At 41.9% G+C, this 20,765-nt stretch overlaps 1 protein-coding gene across 1 annotated transcript; it reads left to right on the forward strand.

Moving 5' to 3' along the window:
• The first annotated feature begins 1,510 nt into the window (after positions 1-1,510).
• LOC142208994 (neural cell adhesion molecule 1-like) lies at positions 1,511-11,658 on the forward strand. The gene is made up of 9 exons (XM_075277918.1): positions 1,511-1,582; positions 3,681-3,764; positions 4,198-4,407; positions 4,538-4,681; positions 4,776-4,913; positions 6,696-6,807; positions 7,354-7,517; positions 8,017-8,200; positions 11,088-11,658. Exons 1-9 carry the CDS (start codon positions 1,531-1,533, stop codon positions 11,140-11,142), a joined length of 1,143 nt encoding a protein of 380 aa, XP_075134019.1. The 5' UTR covers positions 1,511-1,530; the 3' UTR covers positions 11,143-11,658.
• Positions 11,659-20,765: the final 9,107 nt, after the last annotated feature.

The raw sequence follows: 20,765 nt of genomic DNA on the forward strand, positions 1-20,765 counted from the left end.
GAATATTAAGGGGCTATTCAAAACGAATATCGAATATTTCACTGTTCGCTCATCTCTACTATGGACCATGCTGGTATAACCTGGGTATATACTGTACATAATATATATGTACACTGGGGTGAACCATGGCTTTCTGCCGCCTGAAGCAGACGTTAGAAAGCCCTCCCACCCCCACCCGGAGGAGGGGGCGGGGCCGAGGCCGAGCGGAAGGGGGTGGGCCGAGCGGAGGGGTCGGGGCCGAGCGGAGGGGGCGGGGCCGAGCGGAGCGAGCGTCTTTAGCAGGCAGAGAGCAGGCACAGAGAGGACCTGCTCTCTGCCTGAGCGTGAGGGGCGGCCGCTGGAGCAGCGCTGCTCCAGCGTCCTCCCCAATCCACCGCTCAGTGACGGTGACCCTAAGCCAGTCCAGGACAGCTTGTCCTGGACTGGCTTAGGTCAGCAAAAATGCCGCCCTCCCGAGGCCCTGGCATAGCGCCGCCTGAAGCGGTACAGCTGGTATAAGTTATACATCTTGTATATAGTGATATGGACCATGCTGGTATAACCTGGGTATATACTGTTTATAATTATATATGTACAGCTGCTATACGTTACACATCTTCCTGTATATAGTGATATGGACCATGCTGGTATAACCTGGGTATATACTGTATATAATATATCTGTACAGCTGGTATAAGTTATACATCTCCTGTATATAGTGATATGAGCCATGCTGGTATAACCTGGGTATATACTGTATATAATTATATATATACAGCTGGTATAAGTGATACATCTTCTTGTATATAGTGATATGGACCATGCTGGTATAACCTGGGTATATACTGTATATAATTATATATGTACAGCTGGAATAAGTTACACATCTTGTATATAGTGACATGGACCATGCTGGTATGACCTGGGTATATACTGTATATAATTATATATGTACAGGTGGTATAAGTGATGCATCTTCTTGTATATAATGATATGGGCCATGTTGGTATAACCTGGGTATATACTGTACTGTACAGTATTATAGAATTATACATACAACTGATATACCCTATGCCTACTTTTTCTCTTGATATGACTTATGTATATACAGTGTATATATATATATATATATATATATATATATATATATATATATATATATTCTGTGTATTTCGGTTGTTAGTTTTTCTTTGTGTTTTACATTAGTTATATGTATATAAAATCCCATCAGCCCCCTCACGTCTCTCGCAGTAGAGCAGTATGTAAGCACCCTTCCTTCCTCCTCAGGACAGACATATGTCTCTTCTCCTACGTCTTCCCCCTCCCTCTCCTTTCCTCTCCCCTATGGTCTCCGGAGTCTCTAGCTCTTTCTTGTGGCGCCTTACAGACTCTAGGATGACATGGTAGTGAGGTGAGCAGAGAATTGGACGTGAGATGGGGTGAGGAGGGGGCTTGGGGGGCAGAGGGCAGGATCAGGGGACACCAGGGTATAAATCCTCTAAGGTTCAGAGCCAGGCACTACACACTCACAAGGACCACAAGAGGCTCAAGATGTCACTACAAGGATGCTCAGTTATCTTATGTCTGTTTCTGACCAAGTTAGGTGAGCAATACTTATTACAGGTCTATTATATCACATGACATTACATTATTGTATGATACAACAATATATTATATTATATTATATTACATTAACGTTATATTATATCATATCATATTATATTATATCACATTACATTATTGTATGATACAATCATATTATATTATATTATATTATATTACATTAACGTTATATTATATCATATTATATTATATTATAACACATTACTTTACATTATTGCTTGATATAATTATATTATATCATTATATTATATTATATCATATTATATTACTTTTATTAAATTATTGCTCTATACACTAGGTTATATTTTATCACTCACATTTTATTTCATCTTCATTGTCTTTTCTCACTTACGTTGAGTCGTTGTAACATTTTGCAGTCAGTGACATTTTGGAAAGTTATGTCTTAGAATAATTTTATTATATAATTTAGGTTTATTACCTGCAAGATAAGGAAGAAGAAAATATTTATTGCTACATTTAGGTTTATGTGTATGTTACAATGGAATGATACTGTTTTTGAGGGGGGGTTGTATCTTTTAAATATATATTTCTGCTGAAAAGTTTAATTCTTTGCTAAATTGAAAAAAAATGTTTAGTGACCAAAGAAATTAATGACAAATTATTGTATAATTTGATTGATTGAATGATAGATAGATAGATAGATAGATAGATAGGAGATAGATAGATAGATAGATAGATAGATAGGAGATAGATAGATAGATAGATAGATAGATAGATAGATAGATAGATAGGAGATAGATAGATAGATAGATAGATAGATAGATAGATAGGAGATAGATAGATAGATAGATAGATAGATAGATAGATAGATAGGAGATAGATAGGTAAGTAGGTAGATAGATAGATAGATAGATAGATAGATAGATAGATAGATAGATAGGAGAGAGAGAGAGAGAGAGAGAGAGATAGATAGATAGATAGGAGATAGATAGATAGGAGATAGATAGGTAAGTAGGTAGATAGATAGATAGATAGATAGATAGATAGATAGGAGATAGATAGGTAAGTAGGTAGATAGATAGATAGATAGATAGATAGATAGATAGATAGGAGAGAGAGAGAGAGAGAGAGAGAGAGAGATAGATAGATAGATAGATAGATAGATAGATAGATAGATAGATAGGAGATAGATAGGTAAGTAGGTAGATAGATAGATAGATAGATAGATAGATAGATAGGAGATAGAGAGAGAGAGAGAGAGATAGATAGATAGATAGATAGATAGATAGATAGATAACATATGTCAGACAGGGTGTTGCACCTTATGGTAAATGAGTCCGGCAGTCACAGACGCTGCACATGTATCATTGTCATGTAGTGTAGAAGGAACAATGACATGTACACAGATGAGCGGACACATTGGACCATGTCCAGCGCTCCTGAAGGAAGAAAGGTTCATTGTGACTGTAATGATTTTGACCTGTGCTCTGTGCTCTATTATTATGGCATTATTACACATGTCTTATGAAATATACAGGGCTATATGATAGGAGAGAAGCTGTAACATCAGTATCATCATTAATAATAATAATAATAATAATAATAATTATTATTATTATTATTATTATTATTATTATTATTATTATTATTTTGTTTTAGGTTTTGTATTAATATAAATAATTTGTTGCTATTTTAAAAAGTATTAAAACATATTAAAATGTACAAAGCTTTTACAATGACGCCTTATAACGCCAAATCCATATTGCATTTGTTATGTACAGTATTAGCATGTGTCAGTCTATTATTGAGTATATTGGTCAGAATGAAAATTGCAGCATATAGTACTTTTTTGAAATGAAAACTGCAATAAGAACAAATTCTTATGTTGATAAATATGATTAACTTGATTTAAAAAAGAGGTCATTTTTATTCCCCTATTGATTCTTGGTGACATCATCCTTTATCCCAGGGTGGTTACCTTTTATTCCTGGGTAGCATTGTTCTTAATTCTTGAGTGAATTTTATATTTTTTCCTTGGGTTGCATCTCCATTAGAAAACAAATCTAATTCCATGAAAGTGACGCGGGAACTAATTGTGACTCTTTGTCTTCTTTTAGTCTTTTCTTCTAAACCTGGACTGGAAATTATCCCATCCAATGGAGAGATTTATCTAGGAGAAGGAAAGAACTTTCTGTGTAAATGTAAGGATATGTCCTGTCCCATATTCTGCTTCTGTGTCTGATTGTAATTATATTATGTCAGTGATGTCACTAACAGGGGGCGGGGCTGTGACAACCTCTCAGACATGATATACAGACTAGTTGTCAGTAGTAATAGATGGGATAGCTGTTACTATAGTATAAGGTGTGTGGATCTCATGTCTGATCATACTGTCATTATATTACTGTAATATTCAGTGATGTCAGTAACAGTGGGCGGGGCTGTGACAACTTCTCTGTCATTATATAGCTGCTGGAGGTCAGCAGTAATAGATGGGATAGCGGTTACTAGCTGATAATGAGCAGGTAGCAGCTTCGTAAAATAATAGGGCGGTTATAGATGTTGGATGGACATGCCCTTTAAGTATGATTGTTTATGAAATCTTGTGACTACTTGTTTCTTTTTTGCCATTAGCTACGGTTGAGGCCACATTAAAATGGATGATTTCTGAGGACGAGGAAATCGAGGATGAAGAAGGTCGCTATAAGCAAAAAGACATTGACGAGAGCGTGAAGAGTCTGTACGTGACAGCATCTAAATTCGAGCCAGACCGTGTGATCCGGTGCCATGCCGAGTCTGAATCTGGAGAGACTGTAACTGCAGAGATCAAACTGAGGATCATCCGTAAGTTGTACCGTCCTTATACAGTCTAATATATAGCCATACAGCAAAGCTCAGCGCTGCCCCTAGAGGTCAGGAAGCTGCAATGCAACATAATGTGGAATTCGCAATAACATATTTGTCATTTTCGCAGAAAAACCAACATTTGTGAAGGATGTGTCAACCAGCAAGGAATTTGATGCAAGTACCACAGCCAAGCTGCCCTGTGATGTGGAAGGAATCCCGCGCCCCCAGGTGACCTGGTACCGAAATGATATGGCCATCCTTCCCTTTCCAGGTCAGTGCGGACATCTCTGTACTATATATTTACTGACTATACTGTCATTGCCTCTTTGGACGGCCCCATCACAGTGCTTTGATTTCCCTCACAGGTCACCTCTCTGCCAGTACTAATGGGGTGCTGACTATAGAAAATATCCAGCTTTCCGATGCCGGAATGTACTACTGCATGGCGTACATCAGAGACAGGAACGAGGTGGCCTACAAGAACGTCTCTGTCACTGTCAATGGTGAGATCCCTGCACTCATCAGGTAGTGATGGCCCCTATATAATAGTATCAGGTGGTGATGGCCCCTATATAACAGTATTAGGTGGTGATGGCCCCTATATAACAGTATCAGGTGGTGATGGCCCTTATATAACAGTATCAGGTGGTGATGGCCCCTATATAACAGTATGAGGTGGTGATGACCCCTATATAACAGTATCAGGTGGTGATGGCTCCTATATAACAGTATCAGGTGGTGATGGCTCCTATATAATAGTATTAGGTGGTGATGGCCCCTATATAACAGTATTAGGTGGTGATGGCCCCTATATAACAGTATCAGGTGGAGATGGCCCCTATATAATAGTATCAGGTGGTGATGGCCCTTATATAACAGTATCAGGTGGTGATGGTCCTATATAACAGTATCAGGTGGTGATGGCCCCTATATAACAGTAGCAGGTGGTGATGGTCCTATATAACAGTATTAGGTGGTGATGGCCCCTATATAACAGTATCAGGTGGTGATGGCCCTTATATAACAGTATCAGGTGGTGATGGTCCTATATAACAGTATGAGGTGGTGATGGCCCCTATATAACAGTATCAGGTGGTGATGGCCCCTATATAACAGTATCAGGTGGTGATGGTCCCTATATAATAGTATCAGGCGGTGATGGCCCCCTAATAGTATCAGGTGGTGATGGTCCCTATATAACAATATCAGGTGGTGATGGTCCTATATAACAGTATCAGGTGGTGATGGCTCCTATATAATAGTATTAGGTGGTGATGGCCCCTATATAACAGTATCAGGTGGTGATGGCCCCTATATAACAGTAGCAGGTGGTGATGGTCCTATATAACAGTATGAGGTGGTGATGGCCCCTATATAACAGTATCAGGTGGTGATGGCTCCTATATAATAGTATTAGGTGGTGATGGCCTCTATATAACAGTATCAGATAGTGATAGCCCCTATATAATAGTATCAGGCGGTGATGGCCCCTATATTACAGTATCAGGTGGTGATGGTCCCTATATAACAATATCAGGTGGTGATGGTCCTATATAACAGTATCAGGCAGTGATGGTCCCTATATAATAGTATCAGGTGGAGATGGTCCTATATAATAGTATCAGGTAGTAATGGCCCCTATATAACAGTATCAGGTAGTGATGGTCCCTATATAACAGTAGCAGGTGGTGATGGGTCCTATATAATAGTATCAGGTGGTGATGGCCCTTATATAATAGTATCAGGTAGTAATGGCCCCTATATAACAGTATCAGGTGGTGATGGGTCCTATATAATAGTATCAGGTAGTGATGGTCCCTATATAATAGTATCAGGTAGTGATGGTCCTATATAACAGTATCAGGTGGTGATGGTCCCTATATAATAGTATCAGGTGGTGATGGTCCCTATATAATAGTATCAGGTAGTGATGGTCCTATATAACAGTATCAGGTGGTGATGGGTCCTATATAATAGTATCAGGTAGTGATGGTCCCTATATAATAGGATCAGGTGGTGATGGTCCTATATAACAGTATCAGGTGGTGATGGCCCCTATATAACAGTATCAGGTGGTGATGGGTCCTATATAATAGGATCAGGTGGTGATGGTCCTATATAACAGTATCAGGTGGTGATGGCCCCTATATAACAGTATCAGGGGGTGATGGCCCCTATATAACAGTATCAGGTGGTGATGGCCCCTATATAATAGTATCAGGTGGTGATGGCCCCTATATAACAATATAATATAACAATAATCCCCGTTGTCTTTTTCTCATTAGCTGCACCAGTCGTTCACTTCAACGAAACAAACCCCAACATCACCTCCAAATCCAACGCGTCCTTCACCTGCTTTGTCACTGGACACCCCGAACCCCAAATCACCTGGAAAAAGTGAGTGACCGCCATCTATAAGGACACCCAATACATGATGGGGGGAGTAGTACTGTGTGCAGCTCCGCATTTTAGTACTGCACATACAAAAGTATTAGATACAGTACAACAACTTCACAGATAGTATCACACATGATAGGTTTAGATACACAGCTCATCACATTACCACACATGATAGGCTTAGATACACAGCTCATCACATTACCACACATGATAGGCTTAGATACACAGCTCATCACATTACCACACATGATAGGCTTAGATACACAGCTCATCACATTACCACACATGATAGGCTTAGATACAGAGGCTCAGCAGATAGTACCACACATGACAGCTCAGTGGATAGTATTAACTATGACAGACTTAGATATAGAAGTTCTGTAGTAAGTATCATGCATGACAGTGTAGCAAACAGTATTACACATACAGGGCTTAGATACAGCTGCTCAACAGCACAGAATCACATATGAGAGGCTTAGATATATAACTGAACATCCCTCTGGTCATGTGATGTACTGATCAGATACCTGGTTGCTTCCACAGGGGGGATGAGAAGGTTCCTCTCGATGGGCAGAAGTATGTCCTGAGCTCTGATGGTCTGGAGCTGTCCATCACTGAGCTGGAGAAGTCCGATGAAGGAGAATACACGTGTCATGCCGTGAACAGCTATGGGGAGCACAACACGACCCTGGTCCTACAAGTCATGGGTGAGTATACGGACGCTCACAGGGGGGCACTATTCCTATAGAGGAGCTGCTATATATATATTTATAGGTAGATAGATAGATAGATAGATAGATAGATAGATAGATAGGAGATAGATAGATAGATAGATAGATAGATAGATAGATAGGAGATAGATAGATAGATAGATAGATAGATAGATAGATAGATAGGAGATAGATAGATAGGAGATAGATAGATAGATAGATAGATAGATAGATAGGAGATAGATAGATAGATAGATAGATAGATAGATAGATAGATGATAGATAGATAGATAGATAGATAGATAGATAGATAGATAGATAAATGATAGATAGGAGATAGATAGATAGATAGATAGATAGATAATAGATGGATAGATAAATAGATAGATAGGAGATAGATAGATAGATAGATAGATAGATAGATAGATAGATAGCAGCATTTCTTGAGATGTTGCTTTTTATATGACTCTGTACTGACCAGTCTGTGTCTCCTCAGAAACCCCTCAGGGAATAGGAGCCGGAGTGATCGCTGGAATCCTTCTAATGGTCTTCTTGTTGACTCTTCTGGCCGTGGACCTCACCTGCTATAAGACAAAGCGCAGAGGTTTCCTCATGTTCATTGCCACCAATGTGCTGGGTCAATCAAACCCAAGAGTCAAGCTGGAAGAAACTGATGTCAAGTAAGTGGCTTCTCTGGCAATGATCCTGAGTTACATCCTGTATTATACTCCAGAGCTGCGCTCACTATTCTGCTGGTACAGTCACTATGTACATACATTACATTACTTATCCTGTACTGATCCTGAGTTACATCCTGTATTATACTCCAGAGCTGCGCTCACTATTCTGCTGGTGCAGTCACTGTGTACATACATTACATTACTTATCCTGTATTATACTCCAGAGCTGCACTCACTATTCTGCTGGTACAGTCACTGAGTACATACATTACATTACTTATCCTGTACTGATCCTGAGTTACATCCTGTATTATACTCCAGAGCTGCGCTCACTATTCTGCTGGTGCAGTCACTGTGTACATACATTACATTACTTATCCTGTACTGATCCTGAGTTACATCCTGTATTATAATCCAGAGCTGCGCTCACTATTCTGCTGGTACAATCACTGTGTACATACATTACATTACTTATCCTGTACTGATCCTGAGTTACATCCTGTATTATACTCCAGAGCTGCGCTCACTATTCTGCTGGTACAGTCACTGTGTACATACATTACTTATCCTGTACTGATCCTGAGTTACATCCTGTATTATACTCCAGAGCTGCACTCACTATTCTGCTGGTACAGTCACTGAGTACATACATTACATTACTTATCCTGTACTGATCCTGAGTTACATCCTGTATTATACTCCACAGCTGCGCTCACTATTCTGCTGGTGCAGTCACTGTATACATACATTACATTACTTATCCTGTACTGATCCTGAGTTACATCCTGTATTATACTCCAGAGCTGCGCTCACTATTCTGCTGGTGCAGTCACTGTGTACATACATTACATTACTTATCCTGTACTGATCCTGAGTTACATCCTGTATTATACTCCAGAGCTGCGCTCACTATTCTGCTGGTACAGTCACTGTGTACATACATTACATTACTTATCCTGTACTGATCCTGAGTTACATCCTGTATTATACTCCAGAGCTGCGCTCACTATTCTGCTGGTACAGTTACTGTGTACATACATTACATTACTTATCCTGTACTGATCCTGAGTTACATCCTGTATTATACTCCAGAGCTGCGCTCACTATTCTGCTGGTGCAGTCACTGTGTACATACATTACATTACTTATCCTGTACTGATCCTGAGTTACATCCTGTATTATACTCCAGAGCTGCACTCACTATTTTGCTGGTACAGTCACTGTGTACATACATTACATTACTTATCCTGTACTGATCCTGAGTTACATCCTGTATTATACTCCAGAGCTGCGCTCACTATTCTGCTGGTGCAGTCACTGTATACATACATTACATTACTTATCCTGTACTGATCCTGAGTTACATCCTGTATTATACTCCAGAGCTGCGCTCACTATTCTGCTGGTGCAGTCACTGTGTACATACATTACATTACTTATCCTGTATTATACTTCAGAGCTGCGCTCACTATTCTGCTGGTGCAGTCACTGTGTACATACATTACATTACTTATCCTGTACTGATCCTGAGTTACATCCTGTATTATACTCCAGAGCTGCGCTCACTATTCTGCTGGTACAGTCACTGTGCACATACATTACATTACTTATCTTGTACTGATCCTGAGTTACATCCTGTATTATACTCCAGAGCTGCACTCACTATTCTGCTGGTATAGTCACTGTGTACATACATTACTTATCCTGTACTGATCCTGAGTTACATCCTGTATTATACTCCAGAGCTGCGCTCACTATTCTGCTGGTACAGTCACTGTGTATATACATTACATTACTTATCCTGTACTGATCCTGAGTTACATCCTGTATTATACTCCTGAGCTGCGCTCACTATTCTGCTGGTATAGTCACTGTGTACATACATTACTTATCCTGTACTGATCCTGAGTTACATCCTGTATTATACTCCAGAGCTGCGCTCACTATTCTGCTGGTGTAGTCACTGTGTACATACATTACATTACTTATCCTGTACTGATCCTGAGTTACATCCTGTATTATACTCCAGAGCTGCGCTCACTATTCTGCTGGTACAGTCACTGTGTACATACATTACATTACTTATCCTGTACTGATCCTGAGTTACATCCTGTATTATACTCCAGAGCTGCGCTCACTATTCTGCTGGTGCAGTCACTGTGTACATACATTACATTACTTATCCTGTACTGATCCTGAGTTACATCCTGTATTATACTCGAGAGCTGCACTCACTATTCTGCTGGTGCAGTCACTGCGTACATACATTACATTACTTATCCTGTACTGATCCTGAGTTACATCCTGTATTATACTCCAGAGCTACACTCACTATTCTGCTGGTGCAGTCACTGTGTACATACATTACATTACTTATCCTGTATTATACTCCAGAGCTGCGCTCACTATTCTGCTGGTACAGTCACTGTGTACATACATTACATTACTTATCCTGTACAGATCCTGAGTTACCTCCTGTATTATACTCCAGAGCTGCGCTCACTATTCTGCTGGTACAGTCACTGTGTACATACATTACATTACTTATCCTGTACTGATCCTGAGTTACATCCTGTATTATACTCCAGAGCTGCACTCACTATTCTGCTGGTACAGTCACTGTGTACATACATTACATTACTTATCCTGTACTGATCCTGAGTTACATCCTGTATTATACTCCAGAGCTGTGCTCACTATTCTGCTGGTACAGTCACTGTGTACATACATTACATTACTTATCCTGTACTGATCCTGAGTTACATCCTGTATTATACTCCAGAGCTGCGCTCACTATTCTGGGTCTGTCCTTGAACTTACTGACTGTTTCCAATAACAATCAGCATTGTAACTGTAGCATGCGGTTAATAACATAACCTTTTTGTAGGAAGGAGACTGCGGATAAGAGTCACGTGGTGAACATTTCCGGCATCGACGCCTGACGCACATCATCTGCCTTGGGATGGTGCGGATGAACCACAACAACCAGAACTCTGTTGTATCCATCACCTCAGTGCCATATACAGGAGTCTTCTGTGAGGACGCTGCGCTGTATACAACAACTCCCTGCAATTCACGGTGTAGAATACAATCTGTATCAGTTTTAAAGGGGAAATGCACCAATATGTCCTTGCTGGGGATATGGGAAATGTTACCTTTGCTGGTTTCGAAATCAAAGGGGCCACACCGCTGTACAGAGCAGCAGACTTGCACTACCACCACTCATTTACAGAATCGGCAGGGGTCCAGTATCCTGACTTTGCTGTGTTTTGATGGATTTTCCCTTTGATTATCAGATATCTGGCATGTTATTGAATGGCTCCCCTTGTAAATATAATACAGACCCCTGGTTAATATGGCAGCTAAGCCCCCTACCCTATATCAGCCATAGCTAATTATTTTACTTACAATTAATTCATTAATAAGCAATTTGACTCTTTATACCTCCCTAATTATTCGCCCCCACCCCATTGTTTGCTAACCCCTACCCAATATATAGAAGAGCAATTATGACGAAGAATTAAAGGGCCAGTCTTCAGTAAATAAAGCTCAGAGGGTTATCTGCAATTGGGCATGGCACCCTGGTGGTTGAACCTGGTACTGCAGCTCAGTCTCATTCACTTGGATGGCACTGAGCAGCAATAAGCTACAATACCGGATACAGCCCCTAGTGGCAGGCGTGGGAGCAGTTGTCCCCTCCCCAATTTAAGAATAAACCACCAATATCCAAATTCCGGAAGACCCCTTTAACCATCATGAGAGCTCCGCAACTTTCCAATAGATTTTGTCATTCAATTCCTTTCCATTTTCAGGACCCCTGCTTGCTGTCAGTGAATAGTAGAGAGCTGCCCAGGGCTTATACGTCTCATAGCAGAGGAGCCTGTCTACAGTGATACATTGTAGCAAACACTCAGCTGTGAGAGCAGGTCTAGGCCATGGCCAGACCTATTCACTACAATGTTTATTTAATGTACAGACAATGATGGGATTCCCCTTTGCTTTGTCCACCCCTGTGTATTATAATATCCTGTACATAGATTATCTATTGACTCCTTGTGTGGAAACCTTGTGAACATTTTGAATAAAGATTCTTTTAAAAAAAAAATCAATATTTGGGTGTTTATGGTAATTTTTTGGGTGGTCGGTGGAGTTTTTATTTCTTTAAGTAGTATTATTTGGGCACCATATGAACCTGCTCGGAGGGGTTAACTGAGGGAACCTACTGAAAGAACTTTATTTTGCTGCAAATACATGGCCTGTAATATTCATTGATGGCCACAAGATGGCAGAGTCACTCCTTTGTCTACAGCACACAGAGCACAAGGGCTTAGATACTTTTTGAGTAGGGGTCTATTCGCACAGTGCAGGTTTTAGGGACCTGTAGCAGAGTCTATCTTTGCAGGGGGCTTAGTTTGGTGCCAAGCCTACCCCTCCCCAGCTTCATGGCAGGGCAGCCCTGTATGGAGCATATGGTATACACATGGAGGGGGGTTATCACCTCTACAACAATATACTAGGGTAGATAGGACGTCTTAGTGACCGGATGAGGATGACGGGGACAGATATCAATTATCTGTGTCCGAAACAGAATCTACCGAAATCTCCGATAGGTGAAATAAATCTGATATTATAATGTGAGACAGTGGAGAGGTGGTGAAACCAGAGAGCAATAGAGATGTCAGACTGAATAATCACTGGAGCTGATGTATCTAATCCTATCATGTGTGATACCGTCACTGGAGCTGATGTATCTAATCCTGTTATATGTGATACTGTCTTATGTGCCAATGTATCTATGATATGTGATACTGAGCTGCTATATCCAATCCTCTCATGTGTGATACTGTCTCTGGAGCTGATGTATCTAATGCTATCATGTGTGATACCGTCACTGGAGCTGATGTATCTAATCCTATCATGTGTGATACCGTCACTGGACCTGATGTATCCAATCCTATCATATGTGATACCGTCACTGGAGCTGATGTATCTAATCCTGTTATATGTGATACTGTCTTATGTGCCAATGTATGATATGTGATGCTGAGCTGCTATATCCAATCCTCTCATATGTGATACTGTCTCTGGAGCTGATGTATCTAATGCTATGATATGTGATACTGTCACTGGAGCTGATGTATCTAATCCTATCATATGTGATACTGTCACTGGAGCTGATGTATCTAATCCTATCATATGTGATATTGTCAATGGAGCTGATGTATCCAATTCTATCATATGTGATACTGTCACTGGAGCTGAAGTATCTAATCCTATCATTTGTGATACCGTCACTGGAGCTGATGTATCTAATCCTGTTATGTGTGATACTGTTTTATGAGCCAATGTATCTATGATATGTGATACTGAGCTGATATAGCCAATTCTATCCTATGTGATACTGTCTCTGGAGTTAGTGTATCCAATCCTATCACGTTATAATGTCTCTGGAACTGGTGTATCCAATCCTATCATGCGTGATACTATCTTATGTGCCGACGTATCTATGATATGTGATACCGAGCTGCTATATCTAATCCTATCATGTGAGATACTGGTGAGTCGTGGTATCTAATTCTATTATGAGTGCTACTATAGACTGAGCCAATGTATCTATAGTATGTGATACTGAGGTCCTGTATCTAATTCTATAATGTGTGGAGCAGAGATGAGCGAGTACTGTTGGGATCAGCCGATCCGAACAGCACGCTCCATAGAAATGAATGGATGCACCTGGTACTTCCGCTTTGACGGCGGCCGGACGCTTAACCCCCCGCGTGCCGGCTACGTCCATTCATTTCTATGCGAGCGTGCTATTCGGATCGGCTGATCCGAACAGTACTCGCTCATCTCTAGTGTGGAGCTATCTGCCGATCTGCTGTATCTAATTGTATGATGTGTGATACTGTCTGCAGAGCTGATGTATCTAAGATATGTGATACTGGGCTGCTATATCTAATCTACCATGTCTAATGCAGTCTAGTGACTGCAGGATCCCAGTGCACAGGACTATTATATGTATATTTTGGATGTGCCACCGTCTGTGCATAGTTTTGTAGCTTCCATGTATTTTCTTCTTATTAGGGAACATTCCACTGTGCGGGTCATGCTTTTGGGAGAGCTTGGTCCAGCCCAGCTGATGGTTTTTCGTCAGTCCTCCTGTCATTCCTTTGCAGTCTCTGTTGAGGAAGGATGTGTATGGAGGTTCCTGAGATAGTCAAGAATACCAGACTGGAGATGATGATGCCACCATTGACAATTACAACTACTACTCCCATCCTCCTGTTCTCTCCATTGGGTTGCGGCAGTGACTCATCTATTACGTGCGACACTGCGATAGGTATCATGTTTGATATGTGATGATATCCGCTGTCCTATGTGATACTATGTGCTGAGTCCCTGTAACTATTGTGTGTGATACAGTCTTAGATTCTGTGTCTATCACATGTGATAATATCTGCATCCCCCATCATGTCCTCCCGTCCATTATTCTTGTGGTTCCCGAGGCATCCTGTGCCAGACATGATCTTGTAAGTTATGTTGCAAGACACGAAATTGGTAAGACTGCGGCCATGTGCGGTCACAACTGTCACCTTTGGGATATAAGGAAAGAGCTGCCAGTAACAGGTGAAGATCCTTACAAAATCCTACAACATCTCTGCCATCTATGGCCACAACATCCTCAAGCTCCTGACTCCTCTCTACTGTCTAAAAATTCTTAGAGACCATTCTTGGAAAGCTGGGTGATAGCCAATATGGCCGCCGGTACACAACTAGTCATCCAGTCTCGGGAACAGACACCTGCACAACTAGTCGAATCAAGATTTCCACCATCTACAGCAGTAACATAAAGCAAACATGTCGTACACGTGACACGCCGGATACAAGACCCCCCCCCCCATAATGAGATCCATTCACCGCTGACAATATCTGGCCCACAACCAAACCACATGAGAGCGCTCTCCACATTTCTCTAAACATTGCTGAGCACTTAGACACAACAGTCCGCTCATAAATACCTCCCGACAGACGCAAATTGTTCCCACCATGTACGTTCCAAGCACGAAAGCAGCGAGGGCGGGGCTGCATGTTACCCCCATGGCCAGGTTTAGACCCTACCCCAAAATCACTGTGCCAGATTTGCTGTTCAGGGGCTTGGGACAGATGAGTGACCAGTTATACAGTGGCATTACACATTGGCTTTTGCAATAATCCAGCGCCCCCCGCAGGCCAGGGCGGGTTTTGCGCAATGTTTTTCTCTGTCCCTCTATGAATTCCAGAACGTTTCTTGTTTATTCTTTGACTCTGGAGGTTTATGAAAACTTCCTGATGCCAAGTCCTATAATTCTCCCTCGCTGGCTACAGAACATCCCGCTGTCAGGAAATGGGGCTGAGCCGCTGCCAACAAGACTGGATGTGGGAGAAAGTTTATTTAAAGTTTGCAAATTTCGGCAAAAAAGGGACAAATAAGAACTAGAGCGCCGATCCTGTAGAGGCTGCGGCCAGAGCGGAGGCAGCGCGGTCACTGACCTCGACGCGATTGCCGTATACTATGTAAGAAGCGTGTATATAGGCATAGCATGACACATACCACACATGACACCTAAAGATCTATGTGTACAACGTCTAGGTGTCGGAGGGCGTGTGGTCTCTTCTGTATATTTCGGATACCTGTCACCTAATCCCACTTGGCGTAGGTGTTGACAGACGGTTAGACTGGATATGACTGTAACAAACCCTCAGCTGTGAGGTCAGGATCAGTTTTCACTATATAAAAGAAATTGGCACGGACAAGTTGGCCAGACCGGAGACAATGGTATCAAAACCGCATGGATAAATCTTCGTTGGTGTAAGATGATAAGTTCTGGAACTTTCTAATAAACTTTTGGTTTTAATTTCGAAGATTTTTGGCAACGACTGAGAACATTCTTGTTTACCCTAAAATATTTAGAGGACTGAAGGTTTGTTACAATGTATCCATGCAGCTAAACCTTATAGAGTGCAGAGGATACATTGTTGATACATTGTAACAGATTCTAAGCTGTGAGACTGGCCCCATTCACTGACAGCAAGGCCTTACTATGGGGGGGGGCCCCGTACTCCAAACCGAAAAACTTGTAAAACGTTTCTAATTGTAGTCTATGGAGATTGTTGATGGAGATCCAGATGCGGACGATCTTTTATGGGGCCCCGGGAGGGAGGTCGACCTTAGTTGCTATGTGAACATCTCTCAATTTGGCAATCGTGCCGCCGCCTACGCTCCGCTGGCGTTTAAATTTGGACCCGCTCTCCCTATTTTCTGAGAAAACAAGTAAGTTTCCTTGAATCTTGGCATCAGAGGAAGATGTCCTGATATAACTGGCCAAATAGCAGACGAAGGGCCCGGGAACATGTCTTCACAAACCGGCTCTGTGTTCTGTGGGAGATGAAGAAAAATCTAAATACTATAAGACTTAAAGGGGAAGCTCAGTCAGGAAGATGGGACATGGCCAAGGCCTGGAGACGCGGAGGAGTCGTAAAATGGGATAATGAGACGCTCCAGAGCTTCGCTCCAGTTCCCGCTGTAGTAAAAGAATCCAGAGCCAACCACTCCCAGCATCCTGTATCGCTCATCATGTATCTAATCCGATCATGTATCTAAGCCTATCAAGCTGATGTATCTGCGGCAATACTCACTGGACACCTGATACATTTGGCGTTGATATATTGTAACAAGTTATGAGGATAAGGAGAGATTGGTGTTACTGATGTGTTTAGCTCTTAGAGGATTATCTAGACTGTAACAAATCCTCAGCTCTGAGCAGTATTAGGTCTCCTGTATATAGAGCCTCCCTGGATGTAAACGATGGGGCATGGTTTCTATTACAATATGCTCAAGCCGTAAAATCTATCTGTGCACGAATTTAACTACATGTGAGCCAAAAAAATTGCAGAGGGGCGACTTGCTCAACACTTTTGCTTCTCATGGGGGCGTAGTTAACTCCATCAGATTTGTGGTGGTAGTTGTCCAATGAAGTTTAGAGCACGGATCCGCTTTAGTGTTATTTATACATTCTTTATGATGCCAAAAAATGCCCAAAAGTTGTGCCATGTGTCAGTGAGGAGAAACATTAACCAAAAAATCATACTCACCTGTCCCTAGCACTACGGTGTTCACCACCAATGTCTGTGCCAGTGCATGTCCGGGCCGAAGTCCAATCAGCGGCCTCAGTAAAGGAAACTGTGATGTATGTCATGTATGTCATGTATGTCATGTATGTGAGTGACATCACCAATCCCTTTCCTGAGGCCGATCATTGTGGTGCAGGACTTCCGATGGAAACTTCATAGCATGCACCAGACCGAACAGAGGTGGACACCAGAGCATTGGGGCGGGTGAGTATGACTTTTTTATATGTTACACCTACCCCGGCCTCCTGCCCAAGTCCTATAATTCATGGACAACCCTGGACAAAAGGTTTTTGAAGCAACCAGTCAGGCAACAGTGATGATGTGTCTTGAACCTCATCATCACTGAGTATTGCAGCTGGTCACTGGTAAGGAATCAATGTATGGGACTGGCGTAACCGGTCCCTCTGCAGCGACTGGAGAGGTCACTGGTTGGTCTCACTGGTCATGTGAAGTTCCGCACTTTTGGTTTCCGCGCCCTGCACATGAGAAAAAGATACTGAGAATGTGGTGCCGACAACAGGTGAGGAACTCTCCCTGCTCCTTCCCATTTGCCCGATGGGTTGCTCCCAATCCGTCAGTAACTGTATCCCTGCTTAGAGAACATATAGAAGGCTATATAGACATTCACTGGAATTTTTTTTTATTGTGTTGTACCTATAATTGACAAAAAATAGATTTTTATTTTCCCCATACAGTCAGCCCTTTGCTATCCTTACGGCGAGCTGTTGGTTCTCTGGCCCTTATCTCTCTTAGCACTGACAGCTTATAACACTTATCATGAGGGTGAAGACAAGTGACGTAGCTTTGGCTGCACACTGGTACAAGGCAATGATATAGTCACTTATACTGATCAACCTTTACTTTATTAGGATTCTGCTTACAAAGTTGGGTATGAACCCATAGGACAGTGATTCCAAACTGGGGTGCCATTGGAAACTTACCATAGGTGCTGGGAAAATGAATGCATGTCTTCATAGTTACATAGTAGATGAGGTTAGAAGACGACATCAGTCCATCAAGTCCAACCTATAACCCTACAATCCCCTACAGTGTTGATCCAGTGGAAGGCAAAAACATGAGGCTCATGCCAATTGTCCCATTTCAGTGGAAAAAAATTCTTCATGACTCCAGTCTGGCAGTCAGTACAAAAACCCAGGGTCATTGAACTCTATCTGCATTCTAGGACACAGATGCATTGACTAAGCTGCTAAAGCAGCAAACTTCCTGCTCCACCATTCAGTCAGCCACTAGTAATGTCTTCACCAAGGCTTGGTAACTGTTACTGGTATTATTATTATCATTATGGCATAGATGTTATCTGGGCTACTGTGGAGCATTATAAAATAGACTAAACCAGTGGTTCTCAACCCTCTCAAGCGAAGAAGCCCCTGATGAGAAAATGTCCCAACCCAGTACCCCGAAAGTGACGATCACTTATAAATGTCCATAAAATAAGGCCTTTTTTGGAGCTTTCGTTAACAATTATGTTAAAGGCCCTCTCATCACACCCCACATCTAGCATAAGATAAGATAAGGTAAGATAATCCTTTAATAGTCCCACAAAGGGTAATTTCAGCATGTTACAGCAGCATAGTAATACAGATACAGGATAATACACAGTAATATAATACAGACATAGACACACATAAGCTGAGAAGAGAAGATATACTAGGAGTCCATAGCAGCTAAGGAACAGAAGAGAAAGAGGAAGACTTCATAGTCATAATCATTAGTTCTCTGTGCGGAGTGTCTTCGCTTGGTCTGATGTAGATTATACAGCCTGGTCACGGTTGGAAGGAAGGACCTGCGATAGCTCCTTCTCACACTTGGGGTGAAGCAGACGGTCACTTACAGTGCTGCCGAGTCCCATCAAGGTTCCGTACATGGGGTGGGATTTGTTCTCCTGCATGGAGGTCACCACAGACAGTATCCTTCTGTCACCCACCACCTGTGCTGGGTCCAAGGGGCTCCCCAGGACAGAGCTGGCCCTCCTGATCAGCCTATCAAGTCTATTTCTGTCCCTGGCTGATATACTGTTCCCCCAGCAGGCCACCCCGAAAAAGATGGCTGAGGCAACCACAGAGTTGAAGAAGGCCTCTCATTGCCCCCACACTCAGTACAATGGCACCACCAGTGCATCCACACGTAGTATAATGGCCCTCACGCTTCAGCACCCCACAGTGTCCCCCACATGTTATATAATGATCATAATGGTCCATGCAGTATAATGTCCCATAGTGGCCCCTCCATGCAGTATAATGTCCCATAGTGGCCCCTCCATGCAGTATAATGTTTCTGAGTGGCCCCTACATTATTAAAATCCCACATACATAAGGAGTTTGTTACAGTATCGGATTCGTCCTAACCTGCATTTTTCTGCGGTTCAGCCAAACCCAACATTTGGGGTTTGTCACACATGAGCTACAATTATACTCTCCTCGTGCTGCTCCAGCCTACATAGATTAGATCAGATGGTCACGTACTATTTGCGCCATTACAGTACATGATCCATGTGACCACCTGACGTCATCTCTGTAGGCTGGAGGAGCACGAGGAGAAGCGCTGGAGCCCAGGACAGGTAAGTAACACTGGCTTTATGTTTGATTACCTCATCGCAACCCCTGGAGAGACCCTCAGAGTATAATTGTAGCTTGTTGTTTACAAGCCACACGGACTACCATGGAGGGGGACTCTCACCTCGGTAAGCACCTCCGGAACAGTTGAAGTACACGTACCGCGCCTTGAGAGCCACTGGAAAAAGCTAAAACATGCAAAAACATAAGGAAGGAAGGAAAGAATTAATTGATGGAAACTGAATTTATAAGAAACAGTCACACATTATCTTAACAATTTCTTCTGCCGTTCTTCAATGAACATTTTCAGTCTTCTCCTCTCTTGTCTCAGGTACAGTATCATACACAGAATAACTAGAAATGTTCCCTATCAAGAGATCCTGTAACCCAACTTCTAACCCAGAATTTGTGGTTGCGATCGGAAAATCCCACTCATGTAATAATTCATGCATAGAGGCATTAGCATTATATAAATCACCGGAGTATCTTTTCTTGCTAAGGGGGCGCTCACACTACCATTGGATTCCGTCAGCAGTGTCCGTGGCTATTATCCGTTACAAGATTTTAGCAATGGACACTAGCTGGTCCATCTGAAATTTCCATTCATTTCAATGGGAATTTATCTTGTGTCCGTTAGTGTCCATTTGTGACCGTTTAGAACCATGTTAGTTTTTTCAAGCGAACAAAAAAATCCCCACATGACCACTGAGGCCAAACAGCGGCCTTTCAGTGTATAGATGTTTGTATAGAGATGCTTAGTATATACGGATACTTACAGATATGCCTGGATAATAAGGTTTCGGAACCGTATCAATGACTTT

Source organism: Leptodactylus fuscus, chromosome 6 (assembly GCF_031893055.1).
Source record: "Leptodactylus fuscus isolate aLepFus1 chromosome 6, aLepFus1.hap2, whole genome shotgun sequence".
Lineage (NCBI taxonomy): Eukaryota > Metazoa > Chordata > Amphibia > Anura > Leptodactylidae > Leptodactylus > Leptodactylus fuscus.

What these genes read in the sequence shown, in the direction of transcription:
- LOC142208994 (XM_075277918.1), top strand. Translation starts at nt 1,531, where the DNA reads ATGTCACTACAAGGATGCTCAGTTATCTTATGTCTGTTTCTGACCAAG. An exon ending in TCTGTTTCTGACCAAGTTAG is followed by an intron (nt 1,583 to 3,680) that starts GTGAGCAATACT and finishes GTCTTCTTTTAG; the next exon opens with TCTTTTCTTCTAAACCTGGA. An exon ending in CTGGAAGAAACTGATGTCAA is followed by an intron (nt 8,201 to 11,087) that starts GTAAGTGGCTTC and finishes ACCTTTTTGTAG; the next exon opens with GAAGGAGACTGCGGATAAGA.